A 3,042-nucleotide genomic window follows, 5' to 3' on the forward strand; every position below is an offset into this window, starting at 1 on the left:
TGCGGGGGGNGGCCGGGGCGGGGGGNGGCCGGGGCGGGGGGAGGCCGGGGCGGGGGGAAGGCGCGGGTAACCCCAGCCCCAGCCCCAGCACGTCTTGCCTGCCCCCGCTCTGTTAAAGCGATATCTCCACCCTTTTTCTACCGGAAGAAATGTCGGATGATATAGCGCCGTACAATACACCCCATGGTACACCCAAAAAAAAACAAATCCTGTCTCTGCAGCAGCAGTAGCGGGAAAAGGGGACCGATGCCCCCCTCTAGTACAACGAGCTGTCCTCCTGAGCCGAGTTGAGCGAACCCTAAGTCCCAAGAGCACATGCGCCGGGGATAGGGGGATAGGGGATTTGTGATACAAAGTGCAACAACATTTTGTGATGATAATAATAGTTGGTGGTAATAATAATAATAATTCTTATTATTATTATAGTAGTAATAATATTAATCATAAAAAGATAATGATAATGACGGTAAATGCAATACACAAACTCTTTATTATTAATATAATGATAATGATAATACAGAAGGTGCATGAGCGGGGCCCCCCCTGCACATAACTGCCATCCGCAACGCAAACAACGCAAACTCAATTCCGCACAAACCCCAACTTTATCGCCATTTTGCATCAGGGGCCTCTAGACAATGACCCACGGGTCGTACCTCCGCCGTGTTGTACGACACGTCCGACGGCTCCGGAACTCCGGATGCCATGCCGATCCGTACTCTCAAGCCCCGAAACACGCACAGAGGCATCCCGCCGCGGGATAATGTCTTTGCACGGCGCCAAGGGACCCTACGACCCGTCGCTCCCGCCAACACGTGCGACGCCACCAGAGCAGAGCTCACGCCTGCCGCCGTTGCCGTACTTGCCGTACCAGCGGCAACGCTGCCTCCAATGCACGCCGCGGAACCCACGGAGGCGGACGCTGCTACGCCGTTCTCTGAGGAACGGTCGAACCCGCCACTGCCGACGCCCGCAAGGTGAACATCAACGACCGGCACCGCCTCCGCCGCCAGACGCCACGCCGCAATAATGTAATCATGCACTGTACGAATTTTGTATGCCGTACGACTCGCCACGTTTTCCCCGTTGCCGCCGGTAGCGGCAACACCTCCCGTTTGCTGGCGCATGAACTTCTGCAGCCATGGTGACGGCGATAACGGCGAGGAGCCGAGGTCGCTGCTGCTTTGAGGTACGACAGCGGCGGAAGGCCGGAGGACATCGGTGTAGGTTTCGGAGGGCAGCCTACCACAGGCGCCGGCCCCGCCGCCACCGAGCCTTGATGACGCCTTCGCAAGGTCCTCCTCCAGTACGACATCAGAACACACGCCGCTATTGACGTCAGTGGCTTCCTCCGGGGAACCCGCCGCTGCCGCCACCGCCGCCGCCGCGGCCGCCGGCGGCGCCGCCGCAGCGCCGTTAGTAACAGCCGCCGTCACCGTCGACTCGGTGTTTTCGCTGAGGGTTGCGAAATACCCGGCAGTGCGGCGGATGCCGCCACCCGGCAGCCGAATCGAGCCATCGCTACTGCACCTTCCACCCGCCTTGTCCGCAGCCGCAGCAGCAGCAGCAGCAGCCGCGATGGCGGCGCCGCCGCCGCCGCCGCAGCCACGGCGGTACGTTCCCCCCAACCAATCTCGAAGGTTCAGGCAACGGCGCCCCAGGTCTCGGCTGCCGTCCCTGACCCGCGGGTCAGTTGATCGCGCCGGCTGCTGCTGCACGGATCGCGGCGCGAGCATGTCCATCAACTCGCCGTGTACGGCACTCGGCGTTAGGCCAATCTCGGCACCTGCACGACAGTCTTGGCCGGCCAGCAGCTCCTGCGGCCAGGGAGCCGTCAACAGCTCCTGCAGCACATGCAACGCGCGCACATTGCTTTGATTTCACCACCCAAGGTAAGCCAACATCACTACGGCTGCGAAGCTATAATAGGTGGCAGGTGATCATAAATAGCCGAGACATGTGGTCTGTGTGCATTTCTGTGTGCATTTCTGTGAATGTGTGTGTGCATGTGTGTGGTTGTGTTTAAATGATCTTCGGAACCGCGATGAGGGAAATGCCGAGTTGTGTGCGTTTTGTGTGTTTGTTTGTTTGTGCATGTGCGTGAGTCTCCCCATGGCCACGTGGCCGAATGGACTCGAATGGTGATTACGGGGCGGGTTCAGAGGACGGGGGGAGAAGGGGGGATCTGCAGACGGCAAACCAACCAATGGGGTGGTGCACAGTTATTGATTGGGGCAGAAGGTGAAGAAGGGGGGCGGAAAAGGGACGAAGGGAAGGCGAGGGGAAGGCGAGGGTAAGGGGAGGGGAAGGGGAGGGGGAGGTAGGCCCGAGTCACAGAGCAGGAGCAAGAACACAAGCAGGCCGGCCTCTGCCACACAGAGACACACAGACACGCACACACGCCAAACACATACCTGCTGGATGTGGAGGGCGCACTGTACGGCTTCTGAGGCGGTGTGAAACGCGCAGATGAACGAGTCGCCCTGAGGGGGGCGGGGGGGAGGGAGGGAGGGGGAGTAGGAGGTCATGGGTTGTGTGTGCATGTGTGTGTGTATGAGATGTTTTAATAGCGATCTTCTAGATGCGCCGAGCCGCGACGATGATGATGGCTGGGCGGGAAATGACGATGATGATGGCGATGATGATGGTGGCGATGATGATGATGATGGCCACAGGGGCACACCACACCACAGGTGGACTACTACGGCATCGTGTAGCATCGTGATACCGAAGAGAGCTCCGAACAGTCAAAACAGTCACCAGCGACGTGTCATTAGACTTTTCCAACGAGAAGCTGTCAACGTAGCCTGAACTTTACAAGTAGATGCCGAGTTTAGAAGAGAGTGGTGTAGAAGTAAGCGATGCCCTGAAAGGTGTATATACGTATGTGTATTCATGGTACGATGATGTTGATGGTCCTTATATATACATTTACATAGTACATACATATTCATGTATATATATGTATATATACAATATATATAATATACCATATATACATATATACACATATATATATATACATATGTATATATACATCAT

The 3,042-nt window shown here is 56.6% G+C and overlaps 1 protein-coding gene across 1 annotated transcript in view; it reads right to left on the reverse strand.

Moving 5' to 3' along the window:
* The window catches only part of VOLCADRAFT_92015 (uncharacterized protein), a gene marked incomplete at both ends in the record, with an annotated part of 20,431 nt that overhangs the window by 6,111 nt on the left and 11,278 nt on the right, over nt 1-3,042 (reverse strand). The window contains 3 exons of the mRNA XM_002951524.1: nt 657-1,133; nt 1,683-1,817; nt 2,415-2,483. Of these exons, the coding sequence (XP_002951570.1) occupies nt 657-1,133; nt 1,683-1,817; nt 2,415-2,483 (681 nt within the window). The remainder of the gene's footprint in view (nt 1-656; nt 1,134-1,682; nt 1,818-2,414; nt 2,484-3,042) is intronic.

The sequence above is a fragment of the Volvox carteri genome (genome assembly GCF_000143455.1).
Source record: "Volvox carteri f. nagariensis unplaced genomic scaffold VOLCAscaffold_24, whole genome shotgun sequence".
Classification (NCBI taxonomy): Eukaryota; Viridiplantae; Chlorophyta; class Chlorophyceae; order Chlamydomonadales; family Volvocaceae; genus Volvox; species Volvox carteri.